Raw genomic sequence first — 23,352 nt, forward strand, 5'->3', positions numbered from 1 at the left:
AGATGAGCATGATTATTTTTAGCTTTAGTTTCCACAGAGACTGTGCATCAAAAGTAATGAGGGAGGACTGGCAGGCACAGGGGGCTGTGGGGTTTGCACTCGGCTCCATGAAGAGCATCTTGAGTATGAAGCTAGACCAAGAAATGAATTTGAGAAATGCGTTGCTAAAGCAAAAATGCCAAAGGGCCCATATTCCCATCTTGTTCTGAGGCCCTGGAAGCTCTTAATCGAGGAAGGTTACTCATTGTCTGTAATCAGTACAGAACCTTACTGATTGTCTGGTTTTACATGTGGCAAATGTGGACACTTCAGAGCTTTCAACCTTGCTGGAGATAGAGCAGGACTGCTGGAATCTTGGAAGATCTCTGCTTTCTTCTTCAAGAGACTATGAAGCTATTCTCCCATGTGCAGGGCAGTTATTTTATGGATCTACAGCAAGTACAATAGGCCTTCAGTCTGAAGTGTCTAGTGACAGCTAGCAAAGCCAAAAGGACAACAAATCTTCCACGCAAGAAGAGCTAGCAGAGTGATTACAGGCAAGTTCTGGCTGGAGGCACCTTGGGGCTGGCTGCCACTTTATTTTGCTAAGTGGGTAAGTTCATGCTCTTATAACTCGGGGGAAAAAGCTTCTGGTTCAGTGATGGGGCAGGATCTCTTCAGGAGCACAGAAGAACACAGTATTGATTTGGCCCTGGCTGTGCATGAGGAAATCCCTGGGAGCATCCACCTTTGTCCTGACCCAGCTGGCAGAACAGCACTGAAATATTGGCCTGAAATGTCTGTTACTTTAGTTCTTCATTGATCATCTGAGCTGGCTCACTCACGCCAAACAGTGACGGGGAGAGGAGACAAAAGGATATAAGGTACTAGCTGCAGCTTTTCTGGTCCTGAAGGATACACTAAAGCAGGTTGGCTGCCAGCTGTCCCACGGAGACTATCCACCCAGTGCAGACAGACAAGGAGAGTTACACCAATGCTTTGCTCACTTTCCCCCTCCCTCTCGTCCCCTCCAGAGCCAGTGGGGTAGGTAGGACCCAAAACCACCTCCTGGCATGAGGCAAAGTAGTTGAAGAAATTCCTCATTGAACTTGACACGTTGCTTTTGGACATTATCAGGACTCCGGTCTTTCTGGGCAGGCTCAGAAGTGTGTGCTTAGGCACCTGGGGAGGCTTTCAGGGCAGTGACTGACAGACCAAGGGCTCCAACTTCTTCAGACACTTTTAGAGCTGGGGAGCAGCTGAATAGGTGAGGTTGCATACCTGGATTTTAGTCCTTGCCTTTTAATATTTTATAATAAGTAAATACCGCTGTCTCTTGGTGTAGGGAATAGGAAATAGCTTTTGACAGAAGGTCAGAATCTGTTTTGATCTCTTTGAATGATGTCACTTTTCTGAACTGCTGAACTTTTTTTTTTTTACTTTGGAGGTGTCTGATCTTGCAGATGCTTCTGCCACAGGCTGCACACTCCCACATCTGTAAGGCCGTTCCAGAGCAAGTAAAATAGTTAGCCCTGGTTGCTGGCAGTCAATGGGGAAAGCTCAGCCTCCTCTGTAGATGTCACTGTGCTTAGACTGCTTGCATCAAGTGGGAAGATGCAGTCAGGCTGGATATTGCAGGGAGGAGTGTTCAAGAAATTGAGTATGAAAATGGATTTGATCCGATTCCGCATCGTTTTGCTGTGCACGGCCATTGCAGAGAAACATCGAGCATCCTTCCCCGCCTGCTGGTTGCACCCAGGCTGCACGGATGTAAAAGAGTAGCCGATGAAGGACAGGAGCATCCATCCCGTGGCTTACGTAAACAGTAAGGGTGGGCTCAGTGAAGGGTGGTGAAGGGAAAAGCTCGACAGAAAATAGGGCACTTGATGGTTCCAGAAATGACCAAACGTGCTCCGCAAGAAAATGAATCCTATACGGGACCATCTCTTTCTGGATATGTCTGCACTGTTACGGTGCCTGACGACCTGGCGTTTTTTCCTTGTTTTCCTCAAATATCCTTGTTCTTCCTGTCTTTGCCCTCCTTCCCGGGCCCCAGCAGGCTCCGGCCCCTTCCCTCCTCCTGCCCCCGCAATCCGGGGGGTTCCGGGCAGCCGCGCAGCCTCGCACCCGGGCGAAAAGGCCGCCGCGGGCCCGGCCGCCCGCCTCTCCCGCCGGCCGGGCCGCTGGGGGTCAGTGTCGCCCCGCCGAAGCGGCGGCGAGGCCCGCTCTCCCGGACCGCCCGGGGGGCGGCGGGGGCCCGGGGCTCCGGCTGCCTCTGGGGGGGCCGGGGCGGCGGGCGGGCGGTGCCAGCGCGGCCCTGCCCGCAGCAGTGCTGGCTGCCGGGGCGAGGCTCGGCCTGGCGCGGTCAGGCGCGCCGCGGTCGCGCTCCGTAGAGGAACGCCGTGCCTCAGTTTCCCCGTCTGAAATGCAGGGCGTCAGCTGCCTCCCTCTTTTTTGTCAGCAGCGCCCAGAGGCACCGGTGAGAGTCTTCAGCTGGCCAGTCACTGCCCAGAGGGAGAGACCCCTTCATTGCTATTGCTTTTAGTAATTACAGGAGAGGAGAGGTGGCTGGAGCAAGCCGGGATCGGACCGGCAAAGGCGATGCCGATGCCTCTCCGCTCCGCGGGGCCTGTGTGGCCAGATGCGCACGTCTTGTCCCGGCAGCCTGGCCCTCGTCCGGTGCCGAGCCCGGGGCTTTGCCGAGCGTGCGGAGCTGGCAGCTCGCAGGCCGCACAGCTCTGCCGCCTACATGGCCAGGCACCAGCCCGCCATGGGCACCGGGCTATGGCACAGCCCCTCTGGGAGCAGGCAGGTGCCACCGCTCGGCGGCAGGCAGGGTGCCGTGGGGTGAGGCGGGCACCTGGGCAGGGCAGGCTGTGCTCGGCCTGGCGGGTCTAATCCGGGCAGGTCCTGCGCAGACATGGTGCCGCTGCTTCTCTGTGGCCCCACTAGTGTCTGTGGGAAGGAATTGAAAAGCAGGCACAACTGCACGGCTGAACCAAGCCTGGCCTTGCCCACGTCATTCACGAACTGCTTTTTCAAGCCCTGGAATTTAAGCAAGGACCTTGCCTCAAAATCAAATCCCAGGGGGTCTGTTGACCTGCGGCAGCTGGAGTTTGGTACCACAGAACTGCAGAGCAGTGGCATCCTTGAATAAGAGTAAGATCTATTCATCTGTTTTGTTTTCCAGTGTCTCACCCAGTAATATGGTGCTTGCTGCAGAAACCCACTGAAGCTTGGATTCGTCTTCAGTCTTCTGGCCAGGCCCATGCTTTTCTACTTGGCTGCTTTGAAGCCCGTCTCATAACATGCTTCCAGGTACAGAATGACTCCAAAGGCAGGTCCCAGAAGGGCCTGCAGACCTCAGGGTGCTAACAAACCATGCGTGGTGCCCCATCTCCTCCTGGGATCTGAACAGGGAACAGCAGAGCCAGGCTGACATCCGTGCTCAGCTTCCTGCTGACTTTCAGCTTCCTCAGGCACAGACCTGCCCTCACCCAAACAACCTGGCCAGAGACTCAGCTGATCTACTTTTGCATGAGTGATGTGTAGGCACTGATATCTGATCTAGTCAGCCAGAAAGAGCTGCTTTTAGGGCACAGTTTACCTGATCTATTCTAGACAGATGCCTACTTTGCAATAAGTCACTCTCAAAGCGTCTCTTTCTCCCCAGTGACTACACAGGGAGCCTGCAGCAACTAGCTCAGACGAAGGCACATGCAGGTGAAGCCCCACGGCATTGAGCCTGTGTTCAGCCTTTCAGCTGGAGCCTTGCAAAGTGCCTGTTGTGGTTGAGGATCTCAGACAACTGATCAACCAGGGCATGTTTCAATATGCAGTTGTGGCTGCTTGCTGTTAAAATGTTATTTCCATTACGATGTTGTGATCTGAGTCTTGTAAAATAACCTAGCAGGTAGATGCTTTGCTCTGGAGGAGGATTGTTCCCCTTCTCTGACCCCCCCTTCTCTGAGGGGGTCCAAGCCCTATATCCTGCTCCTAGTGAGCAGTCACAAAGTGGCAGCCTCCTGGGCTGACATTCTCCATCTCTGCAGCTGAAGCAGTTCTCTTGTGTGGGTCTCTTGGAGACCATGAACAAATACAGTATCAGCACTTTTACATTCCTTGATATAAATGAAGTTACATGGCCAGAAGCTGAGACTTCCGATGTTTATTGCAAGTGCTATTTATAATACCAACATAAAAGCAGGGCATTTATGCATTAGAATTACATTAACTTTGGAGAAAAGCACCAAAAAACCCAGTAATATGATCACACATAAACTACTGGGGGAACTGGGCCCAGTCAGGAAAAGTGACCTGTGCTCTTTCATAATCACTGTTGAAACTTTCAGAGCAATGTTAATCCAAAGCTCTTAAAGCACTTCAGAGCTGTATAATAGGTGGAGACACAGCAACCAAAAGCTGCGGCAGAACTCACACTGATTTTTGTAGACTTTGGTTAAAATTAATGCGTAACGTGTAACAGGCAGCGGGAGGTCAGGAACTGTTGCCCTCAGCCACTCTGCTTGAACCACCAGGCGCCTTTCTTCCTCTTCTAATCTTGGCTTATTGGTGTCATCACTCTAAAAGAAATGGCACCAAAGTTCACACCTTGTAACTATATGCACGGAGACTAACAAAGCTGTTGAAGACTAGAGAAGCTGTTCCCATCATCTAGTCTGACCCTCTACACCACACAGCAGCCGTTCTTGATTTCTGAAGCCTTCAAATGGTGAAAAGGCCTCGCAGTTAGCCTAGCTAATTGTTCCAATAATTAAATGCTTTTATTGTCTAGAGTCTGCTCTTAATCCTTGCTCTCAGTCCATCTAGTGGCAGTTTTCAACACTGAATCTGTGTTCTCAAGGCACTTCTGGATGGAAAAAGCACAAAAGCTGGTTTAGCAGTTAGATGAGGTTTCCAAAGCTGTACTGCACAATGTAAGTATTATAATCTGTATTCTATGAAACTATATGTTTCTTTTACATATATTCAAAATATCTTTTAATACATTGTTCCATACAATATGCGGTAAGTGTACATCTAGGTCAGTCAGCTCTGTCTTCTGTGCTTTTTCTCTACCAAAGACAGGCCAAAGAAATGAATGGCTGTGCTTTGGCTCTGTGAGACCTGAATTCATTCTTGGTTCCTTCACAGGGAGGAAGGTCAACAGTAGCAGGGGCAGACGATAGGAAAATTATGCTGCTTTTGCATAAAACTGATGCTCCAATAAAACCTTGTTATTCCTTGATTTTGCAGATCCTGAGCAAGGAAACTAGTTTTGTGCATGGCCAAAATAAGGTCTTACGATGGAGAATTAGTTGGAGCTGGAGATCAGCATTGCGCCTATTGAAGCAACAGTGCAAGTAAGGAAGGACGTAGCTGTGCTTTGTGGTCAGCACACTTGTTTCCCTATGCAGCAAGTTGCATGGGACTCACAAGATGCCTTATCTTGGCTGAACCTGCCCCCCAAAAGGCTGACTACACCAGCTAAACTCACCTCAACTGGACAGAGGCATCCTGGGCAGTGCTAGCTCTTACATCTGGCAGCCCTTAGATCCATGGTGCTTCTTTGTACAGCTGCCAGTTGTTCAGAGGTTAGAGTATGTGAGCATCACTACAAAGGTAGTTGCTTTTCACCCAGCTGTTGGCCAGCTGTGGGAGACTATGGCACCAGCAGTGTTAGCCGTGACAGTGTTTTTGCATACATGGATGTTCACAGCGTGCTGTGACACCGTGTTACACTGCTATGTGGGGTTTTTTCCCGAGAAGGAAGGAAAGCAGTTTGTGCAGTTCAGCATCAGGAACAGTAGTAAAGAAAGATGAGCTTTCACCCATCTCTTCTTTCCAGGTTTCCTACTACAGCCTGTCTCTGCCTCTCCTTAAAAAAAAAGGTAATTATCTCTTAATCACAAAAGTAGAATGAGAAGAATTGAGGCAGCAGAGTGGCTGCCCTAGAGAAATGTCCAGGAAAATAAATACAAAAGCCTGTGTGTCTTCCTGTCATGAAAACAATGCAGTTAACTTCTTCAGGTAGCAAAGATTTAACGTTTGCAAGTGCCAGACGTGCCTGTGGGTAGCTTTGTGTCAGAGTGATAGAACGATCAGAGTTACAGCAGTACTACCAGTTACCACAGAATTTCTCTATGTCACTGGAAAACCACCTGCATAGAAATTGAATGTATCGTATTTACAACAAATGAGTGCAAACAATGGTAGGTTGGAGCTCTGAACATGTGGCTAGCCCTGTTGGTGCTGGAGGGTCAAACAACAGTATAACAACCACCGCAGACACAGTAAACTGATAACATGCTCGGAGAGTATAAATCACTTTTTCCTATCTCTATCATCGTGGTGTTCATGACACGCTGGGTTTCGGATTGCTCAATAAAATGGCATTTGACTGAAGACGTTTGGTGTTTGTTAGGGAAGTTGTTCCTGGGCCAAACTGCTCCTTTGGAGCACAGCAAAGAGTCGCAGCACCGTGACGGGTGGTTTTGTAAAGCACAGGATCCTTGGTGAAATTACCCTGGGCTTCTCCATCCAGGTCCTCTGTTGTATGACAAAAAACAACGCATGTGACAGATTGGATAAAATCATTGACTGTCCCTGCTCAATTTAAACCGAGTATTTTCTTTTGCCACCTGCTATCAGTCTTCTGCTGACAAAAAAAAAAATTTGTAATCAGGAAAGAAAAGAAGCCAAGGCATGGAGTATTAAGTCATCATTTATAATTAATTTTCTTCCGATTAAAATAATTTTCTGAAATATTGTAGGGCTTGCTTGTTTTATATCAGGTTCTTAGACAGCACTTACATGATACATGCCCACACTCGGAAAAGATTATTTCACCCCATGTGTTTACTGTCATTGTTCTTTTGAATGTGTTCCACTTGATTCTGTGAAACATTAAATACGCCAGAGGAAATACCAAAGGTGAAGATGTTGAATGGGTGTTACAAAAGATAAATAAGCTGAAAGCGTTGACATGACAGCCTGAAATACCATAACAAGCTGTGAGTTTCCTCCACGCCAAAACTGCTTTGAAGCCATGGTCTTTTCTACAGCAAGATGGGAGGGCAAGGAAAGGCTGAAATAAAATACTGAATGAAAAGAGAATAGTTTTAGCATTTACCAGCGAACTTTTCAACCCTGACGTGCTTTTCAACCATTCACCCCGTTCACTGGTAAGAAAGCATGACTGTGTGTATGCTGCCCTCCCCAAAGGCAGGTGGAGGATGTGGCTGTGTCAGTCTAGGGGTGCCGATCTCTTCCAGGGGAAACTGCCAGTGGCTGTAGCCCGGGGGAAGTGGGCAGCGGGCAGCGGGTGCTTCTGTCCATGACTCCTCTTTCACTTCCTCTTCTCCCCATTTCACACCCTGCTCTTCTCTCCTACTCATACCTGCGCCTGCCAGAGGTAAGTCCGGCTTCATCCTGCCTTTGGGTCCATTACACAGCAATGGCCATCTTATGTTTTGCAGCTGAGATATGCAGAGAGAAAATCACATCTGATTCTTTGGCTGTTCAGAGCAGGGGTCGTTTGAGAGGCACCTTGGAGTCTCATGCACTCTACTTTAAGGCTGGCTTAATGGCAATGCAGTGTTCATTTTGGGAGACGAGGTCCGTGTCTGGCTTGGGGGGCTGGTGAGGATAACCCCCTGTCCTCAGACTCCTCTTTTTGCTTTTGTAATCTCAGCCCATCCTGGCCTGGTGTTCTGACTGCCCTGCCAAGGGCTTGGCAGCTGGTTTTGTCTCTGCAGTTGGCTCTTTCCTCTTCTCTGAAGGCTCTTTTTTGCTTGGTGCCTCAGCTCTGTCTGTCCCTTGGCTACTATCGTCTGTGGCGCTGGATATTACCTGCATGGCCAGTGCTGGCTGAAGGGGCTCATTGCTCTTCTTCCACCTCCGGGCCCCTGACAATGTATTGAATTCGTACATTTTGCCAGTAACTTGCAAGGGAGAAAAGACAACCAATTAAAATCCTTCCTGCTTTAGCAGGTTAAGACATGTCAGTTCTGCTCAGGATGGGGTTGAAATGTGAAATACCTGAAAAATCAGCTGAGTTGGGGAAGTAGCCCCAAGAGGGAAAGCCTCATTTCTGCTCTCGTGAGACCCCACCTGAAGTACTGCATCCAGCTCTGGAACCCTCAATACAAGAAAGACATGGGCCTGCTTGAGCAGGTCCAGAGAAGGGCCACGAAGATGACCAGGGGCTGGAGCACCTCCCCTGTGAGGACAGGCTGAGAGAGTTGGGGTTATTCAGCCTGGAGAAGAGAAGGCTCCAGGGAGACCTTATAGAAGCCTTCCAGTACTTAAAGGGGGCCTGCAGGAAAGGTGGGGAGGGACTCTATCAGCGAGGGTAGGGATAGGACAAGGGGTAATGGTTTCAAACTGAAAAAGGGGAGATTTAGATTAGGTATTAGGAAGAAGTACTTTACTGTGAGGATGGTGAGACACTGGCACAGGCTGCCCAGAGAAGCTGTGGCTGCCCCCTCCCTGGCAGTGTTCAAGGCCAGGTTGGATGGGGCTTTGAGCAACCTGGTCTGGGGGAAGGTGTCCCTGCCCATGGCAGGGGGGGTTGGAACGAGGTGATCTTCAAGGTCCCTTCCAACCCAAACCATTCTATAATTCTATGATTCTGTGATTTCTGCAAGCAAGTAAGTGTGGGGACCTGGGCATTGTGGTGGCCGCTCAGGGAAGATGCTATTCTATCAGTACAAAAACTGTATCTCTGCAGTTTGGGGAACAGGAATTTTCAAAACATTCCCATTCAAAAAAAAAAAAAAAAAAAAAAAAAAAAAAAGGACCTTCTTATCATCCTATCCAAATTACAGCTACAAACACATCCATAGTCCTTAGTTATTAGGACTAACTCTCCCAAAACGTTTGCCTTTGGCTGTGCTCACAAGGCGGTTGTATATGTCTGTGCCTATTTTTTCAAGCAGAGTTTCCTACCTGAGGTAGCAAAACCTGCTAGGAGCACAATATTCTACATACATCGTCCAGACCATGTCAGGCTGTCTAGGTTGACCCAAGATTTGGAGATCTGGGATCTTCAACTAATTTTGGCTGTCCGCATTGCTTCTCCATTTGCACAAAATATTTTCCTCCAGGCTTGCTGTGTGCATTGTCGTTCTCTGTGCAAGTACATGCTTCCCTCATATATATATATAAAGTATTGTTAAATTTAAGCTGTTTAGCACACGTGGCTGTCTTTCCTTGTTAGAAAGATTTTTGGCCCTCTTCAGATTTTATGAGTACTTTCTACTTGTACATTAAAAGCAAGTATCTTCTCCTTCAGTTCATTTACTACCTAGAGATAGGTGGAAAAATTGCCAGTGTGATTGTCTCACAGTCTAAATCACTGTCTCTTGCTAAACAGACAGAGAATTAGGAGCTATAGTGGCACTTCTTGTAATTAAACATTATTAGTATGAGACAAACAAAAGACCATTAAGGCCTGGAAAGAAACAGTGGTTACATGTTTCTACATGTTACAGTTTGTATCAGAATTAATGGTTTCTGACACATTAACACAATTTGAGCAATTAAAGATGAAACTGGATCTCTTTACATATTATTTTTTCTGACTGCTTACAAGACAGGCGTGTTAAAGCAGCCCAGATCAGGAAGCAGCTCCTGACCATCCCTCCTAATCACATTCAACAGATGATGTCCTGGGAATTATTTAATCTCATTTCCAAACCACCAACACTTGATCCTCTAGGGTTTGAGATGAGCCATGGAGGGGAGATGGGAGGAGTGGCGAGCACACATTTCTCTGCTGACACCACGAAGCTGTGTTATAGCTTAATGTTTGTGTCAGGCATGACACAAACGCTGTGGTTCGGGAGGGCAGTTTGGATGGGCTGGGATATTCTTAAGTCTGGTGTGGTCAGGTTTGCTGAGGAAGGGAGCCACCAGCTGTCCTGCAGAAACACAGGGAAACAGCTCTTGCAGCGGCCTAGAGAACATCCATGTTTAATATATTACAAATGCAGTTACACAGTGAAAAAACAGGGACTTTGGGGCCCATCCCTCCAGATCTCTTTATAAATAGCAGGTGGGCTTGGACCTGGACCAAACTGGCCTTGAGCAGCCTTGTGGATGGGCTTAATTACACAGTAGGGTCCCATTTGTTTGCCCAGATTCTGCTGAAGTCTCCATGCCTAGTGTTTCCCATTAGCTCACAGCATCCGACAGCTCTGAGCCAGCTAATAAGAAACACAAGATACTTGGGTGGAAATTTGGCCAGATGAATTCAAGCCTTGAAACAAGCCTGCCTTCTTCTGGATAATTTTTAGACCTATTGTTTCAAACCTATTTTTGGATCTATTTGTTAAAGACCTGTTTTGACTCACTGTCATATTTTATCGGCCCCCTCCTCCATGCTGGGGCCCTCAGCCATCAGGCACAGGGCTGGGCCTCCTAATGCCAGTCCAAGCAACATGGTGCAGGGTTCATGCAGAGGCAGTGGTTCACGGGGATGAGGTAAGGCGGATCAACCCTTAGCAAAATAAATATTTTTCTGTAACGAACCCTGCTGCACAGTACAGTGGCCATCACTTGGGAAAGGGGATAAGCATTACACCTCCTGGGTCATCCTGGTTTCCCTAGCTTTTGCCTTAATTTCACTTTTCCCAGATGGTTAATCAGATATGCTCAGACTTAGCATAGCTGGAACTAGAGACACACTCAGACACAACTTTATCTAAAAGCAAATGGTCTTCCCTTTCCACCCCAACAAGCAATGCTTGAGCCTTAGATAAAGAGCAACCATGCACTGTTGGGGGGGTTTGTGCAGGAGTGAGTACTTCACCCACCTGCCCTGCATCCAGGGAGAGGTTTAAGAGACAAAGTCAGTACATTTGTGGCTACATAAATCTACTGGCCATTTCCCAGACATGGGAAGGGGGAAACCGCGTAGCCGTGACAGCACCAGAGCAGGACGCTTGCAGCAAATTCCTCCTCTCCTCCCACCTTCCTATACCAGATCCATACATTCAGGTTTAGCAGAGGAGTAGGGAATAATCTGGCCATCAGATGTGTGCTTTCAAAGGCCGTAAGTGTATTCTACCATTAGAAATGTTACTAGGGCACTGTCTTTATTTTCACTATCTGTGAAATATAGCTCCCATTCTCCTTGGAAACAGCAAACTTGAAATACGAAAAGCAAATGTTGAACCATATTTAAATCAACTAATCCAGTTTGTTTCCAGCCAAATATTCATATCCACTGTTAATTGCCTTTTATTACCTGGGTCTCTGGCTTCTCCATCAAAGATGGTGTTTAGCTTTGTCGTTGTCTGTGAAGAGAGACAAAATATGAAATGAACCCTGTGAATTAGTTAAGTGAGAAGCAGAAGCAGTGACTTGGAAATGGTGACCTACATGGACGGAGGTGGATTGGTATGACCTGCATATTGCATTCCTGTAGGCTGGGTTTAATCAAAACTGGCAACAAAAGCCATTTATGGTATAGGGTGTTGCCACTAGACATTCAAAGGAGAATTAATAAGGTCTGACATGCTAAATGCCTCCACGTGTGTAACCACAAGAGGGTCACCTCCACCCAGAGGAGGCTTGGGAATCCCCTCTCTGAAGAACTTGGGGAGGGCGAGTACACTAATGGAAGTGCCTTGCAGCCTTTATGCTATTATGGCTATGAAAAAGGAAGGAGCCCCAAGATCTGGGAGCAAAGAAACATCTATTACAGTGGAAAGAACTACAGCATTTTGCTGCAAACCACTTATCAAGGCCAAACTCTTTACAGCTTGCGTACACTTGTGTACCTAACTGGTTGCTCTCAGGCAGGTCAGTTAGCTGCACAGGTCAGTGGTGTCTCAGCAGCGCACCACCGCCATCAGTGAAGCTGGGGCACTTGCTGTCCTGCCTCTGCGGCTCCCTGTCACTGCTCTGGGCACAGCCTCTCTGCCTCCCATGTACAGGGCTGACAGAGAGGCTGGAGAATTCGGCACTTGTAAGCAAAGGGGCCACAGCGCAAATGAGGAGTGTTGCCTCCAAATACAGAGGCCACTTGAGGCACTGAAGTGTTTTGCATTTGGGGGCAATCCTTTTTTCCTCGCCTATCATTTTTACATTCTTTTTGGAACACAGGTGCCTTTCATAGAAGAGGTCGTACAATCATATTGCGTGATGGGGCTGGGCAAAACCGGGTTTTACTTTGAGGCCAGCAGTACTTACCACAACCACTTCTTTCTTAGGTTTCTTCTTTTCTAAAGGAAGGAGAATGCGTTGTAAAGAATCAGATTTTTCTGACAGTAACTATAGACACTAAAGTCAAGATTTCCTCAAACAGACATTCTTGGTACTCAACTTCTGAGACATCTCAAACGAGTCTTATTGCTTTTCAAAGGCTAATCCTTCATACTATTTGAAAAGCACACTCCTTTATAGTATTTTGGAGAGAGAATCCACAGTTGCAAATGACTAATCAAAACTTTAGCCTTGAAAAGTTTTATTCCTTCAGTAATGAATAAATAACAATGGTTTCTTCAAACAAATTTCCCTTTCTAAATAATATGAACAGAAATTCATCTTTGAGGATATTTGGACTACAAATGTAGACTTTTTTTTTTTCTCGTGAATGTTTGTAGTTGCAAAGATTGTGCACTCAAACATGCTCTTGGAGACAAAACAGGGAAGTGCTGCAGATCCAATCAAGTACAATTCAGATTGAAGAACAGTTTGGTTATGTGTGAATTTACCATGTTATTAACTCATCCCACATGCAATCAAATACAGCAGCAGTGCCATGGGCAACTCAACAGCATGGATTTGTGGATGATACCCAACTAGTTGCTATGATTTCTTCTTGCTCGCTCCTTGCCAATTTGTTTAATGGCCTTTCTTTGGTGAACTGTATGCCTGGCCACCGACGGGCTTTACAACCAGGCATGCAATACTCTGAAGTGTTGCAGTTGGGTCTCAACCTGAGCACTGATGGGAAACCTGTCCTGTCTGGCCTCTGCTGGCTAGCATTTGGGAACCAGTTTTTCAGAAAGCACCAAACATCCACTTTTTGGAAACAAGCCAATGCTGAAATGTCTCAAATTGGGCAACCAAGAGAACAGCTAATTTTGTTGGGTTTTGTTAGTCATGTGTCTTTCAAGCTGGAGATACTGATTGAGGAGAGGAAGTTATAAAAGCAGGTTCTTTCTGAGCCCATATGAGCCATGCCTTGCTAGCAGAAAACTAATGAGACTAAAAAGAAAAAGACTGCTTAAAACCCCACTTCCTTTAATGTGCAACTTATACCCCTGCTAAGTTATATCAACCCCTTTAAAATCACCAGTACTTTAAAAAAAAGTCCTCAGGTACATGAAGTAATGGTGTCAAGAGAGCAAATGAAGGGATCAGAGAACAGAGAATTAGAGTGGAGAGGACTCTTGAAGGTGCTGTAGAGGGATGGGTTTATTTTTTAACAGATAGCATATGATTTGCATGTGAAAAATACAGTAATTCTTTAGCATCCATGTCAGAATACCAGACTACTCTAAATTTGGTTTTTACCTAATAGTTAATAGACTTGAAGACCAAAAGGACCATGAAATCACTTAGGTAGGCCTTGCATAATCAACCAGGGTTATTTAATCTCAGTGCTCTTGTACTGGGTCAAATTTATTTGTCTAGAAATGGGTTTACAAATTTTACACTGAACCATAAACAAAGCCTTTGTGTGAAGTATTAAAATATAGAAAAGAGGTACACACCTGCAGCATTTCTCCTGTAATGAAAAAAAGATTAAGAGTATAGTTAACAAATGTCATACTTTTGCCTACATAAAAATATCATGCTTTGTTCTCTTTCATTTGGCAAGAAGGATGTGTTTCCCTGAGTTCTGGGATTTGCTTGATTTGTTTTGTTCCTGGTTTTGCTTTCTCTGAAGGCCTCCATCATTTAATGCTGCTCTCAAACAGGAAAACAGCCCTGAGCATTGCTCTAAAACCTCTCCAAGAAGGGATGATATTGAAAAAAATAAGTCTTATTGATGATAGCATGATGGATTTATATAATCTGGAAAAAGGTATTTTCAAATATTGTCATCTTGTTCCATCCTTGGAGGAAGGTCAGCTTTTTGGATCTGATGTGCTGAGATAATACCTTTTGAAATATTTGAAAGGTTGTAGATATTTTTGAAAATATAGAAATTGCTTTTTAATGGGAGAGCCTGGCCTCTGCTGAATCACTTGCCCTATTAATAAATAATTACAATAGCCAAGCTATATGCTGCTAAATTAATTTGTCATTTTTATCACAAATTGCTGAATTCCTTACACACACTATTTGAATTATAATCACACTTGTATATTACCTTTTTACATTTACTATAATTTCTAAATTTAGGTCCAAATCCTGAGAATACTTATAGAAATCCTGTGGGTTTTTTAATCCCAGTCGACTAAAAGAGCTGCTTTTCTTTTTTTTGTGAAGTAAAAAGTCAATTTAGAGGCAGTCTGGCTCCAGCCCCCTGAGAAGGCAGACAGCGGGGATCTCTGCCACTTCCTACAATGAACCAGAGATGATCCCAGGTGCTTCCACAGCTTTTGCCAAGCACGAGCACTTAGAGGTACTGCGAAGATTTATGGGCCAGAGCCTTGCAATGGACTTGGGTGAATCTCCAGGAAACCTGCAGAAGTTTTGCCAGAACAAAGAATTTGGCATGAGCATCAAGGTTTGGAAAGGACTCTGGGATCCATAGCTGAGAGGGAGGAAAATGCAACCAGTAACTACCTAGATGGGAGTTCCCTTGGAGTGGGAGGCAAATACAAACCAAAATGCTTGTATTTTTGGTCAGCACAGTCAGGCACAGACTCTGACTGCGCCTCATGAGCATAGCTGCTTTTAGAGGTCTTAACTATTAATTCCACTATTACCTTCATCTAATGCTAATGCTAGTAAATCCATGAAAAGAAGTGCCATGGACATTTTTCCTTGATTTCATATTATTAACACCACATACCACTGTAGCTGGTAATAGCATTTGCTACAGCAAAGGGCACACGGCTATAAAAAAGCATAGATTTCGTTACAGCTGAAAGGCCTAAGTTATATCTGGCATTGCCAGGTGCTGCTGGGTACTTCCCCAGTGTGACATTCGGGAGGACTCACAGAGGCGCGCCGTCTGCTTTGCCTGCCGGCGGGCAGCGGGTGCAGACCCACGTTGCCAGCAGGTACCCCAGGTATCCCAGCAGTCCGAGGAGCAGCAAACTGCCAAGGGTGATGACAAATGGCACGTACCACGCTGAGTCAGAGTAGAGGTTTTCCCTTTTTGTCACAACAGTGAAGCCAGGCTTTTAAAACAAGATAGAAAAAGTTCCTCAAGGCTGCATACTTAAAAGGTTACTGACACCAATGGCACCTTTCATCTGGTTGAACTGCTGCACTAAAGCACCTGGCCCAAGCTTGCCCCAGGGCTCTGCAGATGATTGGGAGAGGGAGATAGTGTCTGCTGGAGCCAGCGATTCATCCCGGGTACCAGCCTGCTGACTGCCAAGGTAGCTCAGATGACTGAGATCCTGAGAACCACCAAGCTCCTGGGGCAACCAAAGGCAGGTGAAAAGGAGCCCACCCACGATACAAAAAGGAGGTTCTGGATCATGTTTCAATGTCTTGTATTAAAACAAGCATGCCATGGTGGGGTTTAAAAGCCTCAGGTTGCCTGAGAAGCTGCAAGTGCACTGTTGGAGGGTGAGTAAGTTCAGGGAATACTGCCATTACCGAGATAATGCTTTCTTGTTACCTGAGGCAAAACTGGAAGTAGGTCATCTTCACTGTAGTGATGATTCGGCCAACTTCATAAGAGGAGTTGAACCCCGAGGAATTGGGTTATTGTATAAAAAGAAATTAAACTCCTGGGTTTTTTTCCCTGTGACTTGTTCCAGAAGGGAAAACCACACTTCCTGAACAGTTGCAATCTCCCACATCTTCCCAAGTGCCAGAAGACACATCTCTGAGCTGGCATGGCACTTGGTGCTAGCAACACATTCATTAAGGTCCCATTATGAAACTATCCTCATGCAGATCAGAAATTACTCATTTGCTCTACCTGGGTCATTACCTAGTGTGATACTGTTAGTTTTGATTGTCTACCAAAGTTTTTGTTTAATTTTCTGTAAGACTTTTGTAATCACATTGTGTATGAAATTTAGTAGGGTGTTTACTTCTTTCCTGTTTAAGGATACCTTTAAAATTACATATTTAGCCTTGCAAAGAAAGGTACATCCAATCCTTAGAGAAGCTCTCAGATAATCTCAAGATCACCACCACCACTCCATCCTCACTGAAACTGAAGTCACAAGTGACATTTTTTTCTACACTACCAGCCTTCCAGCATCTGATTCATCAAGTTGCTGCACTGAGCACATGTGAGGAGCAGTGATGGGAGAATTTGCTGTAATGGAAGTGCTTTTCTGGAAAATAGACTGAAAGTGGAAGGCTGATGTCTCTAGGGAAGCAGATTTAACACTGTGGTATGTGGTCTAGACTGTTTGTATTTGTGGTAAAGCACAGGAAAGAAATACAGAATAAGTTTTGTTATTCAGCTTAACTTTTCATTTCCACATCAAGTAGGGGGAGGAGAAGGCTGTGGGAAAACCATTTATTCCTTCCCAACAGAGCATTAGATAATAACAGCAGTATTAATCAGTCTGCAAGTTCGGATTTAATCATTTTATAGCAAAGCATCCAAACTTGCATGTGCGGTTTGCAGGATCCTCTGGTTCTGGCTCAGTTACCAGTAGCCCCTAGCAGATCCAGACCATTTTACAGTTAATAGCTCTTTTACTCCTTCACTAGCATTCTCATATTTTCATTCCTGCATGCAAGAGAAAAAAAGGGTGATGCCATCTGCAGGCAGGCAGAAAATGGATGGGCTCTGGATGACAGAGAGATGGTGCTGCAAGGGATAAAGGCAGCGACCGGCACAAGGGTGGGGACAGAGTGGTCTGTACTCTCAGGCTGTGCTGCTTCTGCAGGCAAGATGAAAGCAAACTTTTCTCACATCCTGCACCAGCCTGATGGAAATCAGCTCCAAAATGGAACTGGTGAGCCAGAGCTTGCCTGGGATGGCTCTGCTGAGGAGTAGACTGTGTGGCTGGGACACAGGCCCACAGCTCCACAGGCAGTACAAGGCCAGATCCCACTCTGGCTGCCAAAAGCTATGCGGGCTTCCTCAGCTCAGCTGTGGATCACCATGTGGGCAGGGAGCTCAGCAAAGGCCCATCCCGCCCCTCTGGATTTGCTGCCTGAAACCTGCTGAAACCTCAGCGACATGCTGAGGCTGTGCACAACTGCTTCTGTTCCTGACAGGCATCTCAAAGTTTTACATGACAGTGACCTCAGGGATGGGAAAAAGCCCCTTCCAAGTGATAAGGATTCCTTCTTCTCCTTGCATATTTCAGCCACAGACTAATGTTTCCCACTGCTAAACAAGCACATAGGAGTGCAAGGCAGCTGGGGGAGTGAATAACTGTGAATAAAAAAGAAGGTAGTGCAAAATGCATGAGGTAATTTTAAGATTCCAGACAAAGGTTAACCCCTGCCCTTTCCTTATTAATAAAGCTGCCAAAATCTTTAACTTTCCAGTTGCATGGTAATGGCAGCATGCCCAGTCCTTTGGCTACTTTCCCTTTTTGTTTTAGAAACTAAAATACAAAACATATGTTATGACTGTACCTGGGACCAATCCTTCATGACACTAAGCACATCAACCACCTTTGGCTTCAATGTAAGAGCACGGAGCTCAGCACTTCCCAGGACTGGACCCACTGTAGGTTTTTGCTTTCCTTTTGCATATATCTACCATCTTTTCTTCACTCCTATGGAGATTAGTCCATAAAAGAAATGCAAAACTGGCCATAAATTTCAGTGAACTTACCGTTGTGGGAATGACAGTAGTTGGGTTTGGGATAACTCTGATGCTTAAAGTCACTGTTCCAGTATTAATTAGGTGTATAGTTTTGTCCCTGGCAGATAGTAAATTGTCATCTGTTATATAGACGCGCAGTCTGTAAATCCAGTTTGTATCAAGTCCACTCTCATAGTCAAACTTTGATGCAAGAATCAGACGAGATGTGTTGGAGCCAGCACTTGGTGAAAAGGTGAAATGATTGTTCACGTTGCCTGCAAAAAAACGACACCAAAACACCAAAAAATTTACTTTCATCCTACATTAAAGTAAATACATCGAACAAGGAAAAAGATCATTTTCTGTTGACAACTTTTTATGGATCATTATTCACCTGTGCAGTGAAATATCATTGACAAGAATGGGTCCTCAGTCTTTCTGATACCATATAAAATAATTTTAAACAATACAGTCATAAAAGCATTAAAATATAGAATAATTTATTATTCTATTCTTAAAGAATAAGACCCTTTATGGGCACACAGCTGAGAAAAGGCTGTGGAAACGCTTCAGATCCATAGGGCACACAAGAGGTCACCTGAATGACCTGTCCTTACAGCCTGGAGAGCACCCAGAAGCAGCAGCACCCAGCTGTGGTGAGGAGCCTACGCTGTTGCAGGGCTTATTCTGCTACTGGGGTGTGTCTGGGGTGTCCTAGGCCAAGTAGGCACCACTACTGTCTTCAGAGGGCCCTCCAGCCCCTCTCTATGGCTCCTCCTTCTGCCCAGAGGCAGAGGCCTTTGAACAGGTCCCCCAGAAGAGAGCTAATTACTCTCATTATTGCTTGACATTAATTGCCTCCAGGGCTTTTTCTGCACTGTGGGGGCAGAGAGCGGAGTTCAGTGATGCTGGGTCCCCAGCCCTCATTTTCTGTCTGTAGAGCTGCTAGTGGACAAACCACACATACAAGAGACCAGAGCCATAAAAAGGCACCAAACATGCTTTGGTTTTGCTCTTATTGCCCCATAGAGCTGCAGAGCTGAAGCGACCCTGAAGGCCGTGTCTATTGTACAACACAAAATGGGCCATGGGCTGCTCTGTGGCTCAGAGGCCAACTGCCTGGCACAGCTCATGTCTGTACAGCCAAAACTGGACCTGTGGTCAGACCCTGATTTACTAATACAAACACAGCCTTTGTATGGGTTCGTGTGTAAATACCACTGCTGCAGAGCTCCTCTGAAGCATTAAGGGGCTGCAATAGGACAGAAGTTCTCTCTTTTTACACTCGCAGCTGGCACCTGGACAATCTGCTTCCTTCTTCTCAGCAGTCACCTCAGCAATGAAAAAAAAATTGCCCCAAGAAAGTGCATTCTCTTTTTTGTGAAGCTGAGTATCATCCCATACCATTGTAGTTCTCCAAGTGGATGCAGCTGACTACTAGGTTCAAACACACATTCTTAAAACAGGGGTTGAATGCATACAGCATGGACCTAGGACATGCACGTTTGCTTCGTTGTTTTGAACTGTGTACCAGCATCTAAGGGTGAGGCATGCAGAGTAACAGAACCCACCACAAATTCTCAAGATTTACACAGCTGTAATTGGAAGGGAAATTTGACCCTGCATATCATTCCAGCTCATTCATCTGAAGTCCTTGTCAACTGTCTAATTAACTGCCAATTAATTAACAGGGTAGGCAATACAGTCTTGCAAGGGAATGGTTCTAGGTGGTAGCACCAGTAGCCAGCTTGTGGAGAGACATCTCTTTTGGTAAGCAGCAAAGTAATGACACGCAGAACTTGTGGATCGCAACTAGCTCACCATGAGAAGCATCACATAAACTGTGCTAGATTTCTATTTACAAATCAAAGTGAACCACCAGCATTCACTAATTTTCGCACTGCTGCTAGCCCATAGACCGTGACACAGTACCTTCATTAATGAAGTATCGGAAAGACCTGGGATCAGAATCACGATCTTGACACTCAATCCTGAAGCCATTAATATTTGTTCCAACAGCTAAGCTGACTGGGATTTGAAATGAATAGAAATTGGGTGAACAAACTGGTTCTTCATCATTTACAGCCAAAACATTGACAGTTACCTGAAAGAAAAGAGCAATAGCAAGCTGAAGCTCCTCCACTGTGCTGAGCCAGAATTTTATTATCTTCAGAAACTCTTTGGCTTTGCCCATTTTGCTCTTTTGATCAACAGCAGTTGAAGAGCAATGAACCCTTCCAATCTGGTTTCTACCAGAAAATGCCTATGATCATTTGACCTTCAATTCTTCTTGTGATCAGCATTTTCTGGGAACAGGTTCCTTAACCTGAACTATCTTCCAAAGCCACGTAGTTTTCAAGCTGATATGTCTGACTATTTGAATCAGCTGAATTGTATCATAGTTAGTTAGAATGAGAAATAATACTAGTACCACATATTCATTAAACTTCCTTTCAAACCTCTCAAATTGCTTCACAGCCATTAGTTAGGCTTCTTAGCATATTCAATAATAATTCAGAGCATGATCCATGGAAGGAAGGAAGACTCCTTATAGACTGTTCCCAGTGAGACAGAAATGCTGGTAATGGCCTTCTGCCTCGCTGGGAGCACCCCAGTTAGCATGAGGTGTGCTTAATGTCAGCTGGGATTAGCTGGCTGAGAGAAAAAGGTTACCCTTCTCAAAGCTCTTTCTTCTAATGTCTGTTGGTCTTTAACAGGCAACAGATAAACTTGTCATTGTTAAAAGCTCCTGATGCTGAATTTTCCTTAATCATCACCCCGAAATATTATAGGTGATAAAGAGATTAAGTACCTCCCACCTAGCATCTCTATGGGTGGTGCTTGGCTGGAATAGAAAGCAGGCCAAGTACCTGTCTCCCTCCCAACAGATATGAAAAAGTCAAATGTAAGGCAGTCATGAGGGAGAAGACGTGAAAAGGATTAAAAAGGAGTCTGTACATGAAGGACACCGGGATTCTTTAAAAGAAGTGGCTGTAAAATACTTTTCTGGATATAACATCTGTATTTTTTCTTCTGAATAAAATAGGTCTGGGCAGCAAACTTGAACACAACCCTACTGTTTGATGTTATCATGGTCCCTGGCATGGTCTTGGCTCCTGCCAGCTAGCACCGTCAGGGACAAAACTAGCTCACGGTCAGGGGAAGGCATGTGTAAGGGTTCATCTCCAATGGGCCATGTGGGCACAGCTGTACTGGCCTGGGCCCTCTGATATTATCCCAAGAGGCTGCCCAAGCCCTCATCCCATCCCCAAGGTATGCAGCATATCCCCTCTGTCCCACCCCATGAAAACACAACTCTGCTCTTGGGCTGCTCTCATTACTTTGGGCATTTTGTAGTGACGAAGCGTCACATACAAAATGAAAAGTGTGTTTGAGGGCCAAGGGGTACTACATGGGGCCCAAAAAGGATTTGGCACTAAGCATGGCTACAGTTAGGTTGTGTTACCTGGCGTCAACCCTGTCCTTTTTCTATTTTCCAGTACATATGCAGACATTAAAAGTAACCTAAATTGTCTACAGCACAGAAAGCAATTTCACTGCCCAGGTAGCATAAGAAAAAACTCACAGAAATAAAAATGTAAAAATATTACTTTAATCCTTTTTGTAAGAGATAAACCAAGACTGAGTGAACACCACCTCTTTCATCGGACTAATATACACTCTGTTTAGGGGTGGACTTGCCTTTTTACAGACCAAAGTGTTTCGCCCGCTGTCTTACTGTTCTTGCCAGGAAGAAGAGAGAAAAATGTAGATAAAGAAGTAGAGTGGATTTACTCACAGACGCTGTTGCAGTCTTCTCTTGATCTGAGGCCTGTACTATGAGAATGTGTTTCTGAGTTGTTTCATAGTCTAATCTAGCTAAAATCTTCACATCTCCTTTGGTTGGGCTGATCCAGAAGATATTTGTGTAATCCCTAGTGCCTCCTCCAGCTACAATGGAATAAGTAATGACACTGGGTGGCCAGTCCTTGTCTCTGGCATTCACTCTTCCAATGCTGGATCCAACTGAGAGACAGAAAATCCATATTTCATTAACATTTTAATTAAAAGGAGGTACAGAGTACTTGTTCCAACCAAAACTTGATGAAACTGAACTAAAGATTTGGTTTAGAGTTTTTCACCCCAAAAAAATAAAGCAAAGGCATGAGAAATACTAGTCCGCCTGGTAGCAATAAATACCAAAACGCAAGGAGTCTGTAGAGAACCACAACAGAAGTGCTCTGGCAGTGAGGCCCACCCCAAGCCCTGCGCCAATACGAATGAACTCCTGCCTTGTGGCAGCCCAAGCGTTGGCTTGGTTGGAGGTTCTGCCTTGAAAAGCAATTGCTGCTGTTCCTTCCGAGGTGTTTGAAAAGAGGTTTGAATTGCCTTTGTGCTGAACATTTATGAAGTAAACTACAAATGGATGTGCTGTGAACTGTGAGAATGAAGATGGGACTGTGGACACCCATCTCTGCAGACATTGACTCAATGTTAAGTGGATCCGCATGACCCGGGTGTATACAGGATGAACAGTCCACATGCGCAGAATAAGACAGAAGGAGGATGTAAATGAAGGACTGTCATTTCTTTTCTTTCCTGACCTTGTGCACTCCTACTGCAAACTGTTGGCTCCTGTTTGGTATGGCAATAGCAAGCACCCTGTTAATGTCAACTGAGGCCAAAACAAAAGGCAGTCTGAGACAGAAAAAACATGTTATTTCTCTCGATAGTCTCAGTATCCAGCAAAGTTCTGTGGCTGACACAGAGAGCTTTACAGACATATCCATGTCACAGATGGGTTTCAAGTGTTATATTGCTAAGATACGCGTCAGTGGTATGAGGAGATGCACTGAATAGGAAATGCTACATAATTCACCACATCATGTCCACTGGGAAACAGTGTAGAAAGCCAAGCTCCCTCCATGCACCATAGAAGTAAAAGCTGGGCAAGAACAACAGGCTGCTGAGCAATGCAAGACAGTGGTATGAACACCTGAAGGTCAGGGTCCTCTGATTGCTGAGTGGTCATCCTATGCCTCCTCATGCCCCCTTAGCCTTCCTTGCTTTCCTCGCAGTTTGGCTCCTGCAGGAGCCAGGGCTGCCAGTGTTCTCCCAGGCAGAATCTCCCTGGGAGCCAGCCCCCCCTGCCTCAGCCTCCTCACTCTCTCCAGCTCCCTCCCAGGCCACACATCCCCACACCAGCTGCAGCTTTGCTGTACTCAGCAGTGGCCAATGACAGCTTCTCCACAGAGCAGGCAGGAGTGATTTTTGCGGACCTGTGGACTTTAGCAGGATCCTCCTGACCAGAGAAGGAAGAAAACAGAGAGCTGAGGGTGATGGCTGGAAGTTTGGGCTTGCTTCTTTGCCCGTGGCAAGGGAGAGGAGGTTGTGGGCAGGGTGGAGGAGCTGCTTGAGGCATGCCTTTTCCTCCCCACCACCCCCTGCCTCCTGGCTTAGCCAAATGGACACGGAAGCACCATAGAGCCCACAGGTCTGCTGACCACAGA

The 23,352-nt window shown here is 45.8% G+C and overlaps 1 protein-coding gene across 1 annotated transcript in view; it reads right to left on the bottom strand.

Moving 5' to 3' along the window:
• Positions 1–2,761: 2,761 nt before the first annotated feature.
• The window catches only part of CDHR3 (cadherin related family member 3), a 44,371-nt gene continuing 23,780 nt past the window's right edge, over positions 2,762–23,352 (bottom strand). The window contains exons 12-22 of the mRNA XM_086462404.1: positions 21,642–21,868; positions 19,775–19,946; positions 17,873–18,117; positions 17,710–17,715; positions 15,106–15,287; positions 13,707–13,720; positions 12,178–12,209; positions 11,231–11,279; positions 7,831–7,922; positions 4,418–4,562; positions 2,762–2,934 (exon numbers count right to left, since the gene is read on the bottom strand). Of these exons, the coding sequence (XP_086318530.1) occupies positions 2,762–2,934; positions 4,418–4,562; positions 7,831–7,922; positions 11,231–11,279; positions 12,178–12,209; positions 13,707–13,720; positions 15,106–15,287; positions 17,710–17,715; positions 17,873–18,117; positions 19,775–19,946; positions 21,642–21,868 (1,337 nt within the window). The remainder of the gene's footprint in view (positions 2,935–4,417; positions 4,563–7,830; positions 7,923–11,230; positions 11,280–12,177; positions 12,210–13,706; positions 13,721–15,105; positions 15,288–17,709; positions 17,716–17,872; positions 18,118–19,774; positions 19,947–21,641; positions 21,869–23,352) is intronic.

The sequence above is a fragment of the Leptosomus discolor genome, chromosome 1 (genome assembly GCF_034619465.1).
Source record: "Leptosomus discolor isolate bLepDis1 chromosome 1, bLepDis1.hap2, whole genome shotgun sequence".
Classification (NCBI taxonomy): Eukaryota; Metazoa; Chordata; class Aves; order Leptosomiformes; family Leptosomidae; genus Leptosomus; species Leptosomus discolor.